The 240-nt window shown below is 50.8% G+C and overlaps 1 protein-coding gene across 1 annotated transcript in view; it reads right to left on the bottom strand.

Moving 5' to 3' along the window:
* LOC119589372 overlaps positions 1-240 on the bottom strand; it is a 40,452-nt gene that overhangs the window by 1,708 nt on the left and 38,504 nt on the right. The window contains exon 12 of the mRNA XM_037937988.1: positions 5-146. Coding sequence (XP_037793916.1) covers positions 5-146 — 142 coding nt within the window. The remainder of the gene's footprint in view (positions 1-4; positions 147-240) is intronic.

Raw genomic sequence — 240 nt, 5'->3', positions numbered from 1 at the left:
CGCCGCGGCAGCCATCAAGGTCGAAGAGGCTGTGCCGGATTTCGTCGAGTAACCTTCGAACCTCCAGTCGGAGTCACAGGCCGCGGCCGCACTCATGCTAGAGGACCTCTGTCTCCCGAAGTCGTACTCTCTTCTGGATCCACCGCCTGGTCAGAGGAAACAGAAGCTCATGAGAAAACATTTAATTGTGCATGGATAGATCATGCTACAAATAGTTCTTAATTTATGAGAGACATTTGA

The sequence above is a fragment of the Penaeus monodon genome, chromosome 25 (assembly GCF_015228065.2).
Source record: "Penaeus monodon isolate SGIC_2016 chromosome 25, NSTDA_Pmon_1, whole genome shotgun sequence".
Taxonomy (NCBI): Eukaryota; Metazoa; Arthropoda; class Malacostraca; order Decapoda; family Penaeidae; genus Penaeus; species Penaeus monodon.
This window is presented reverse-complemented; position numbering and strand designations above follow the sequence as displayed.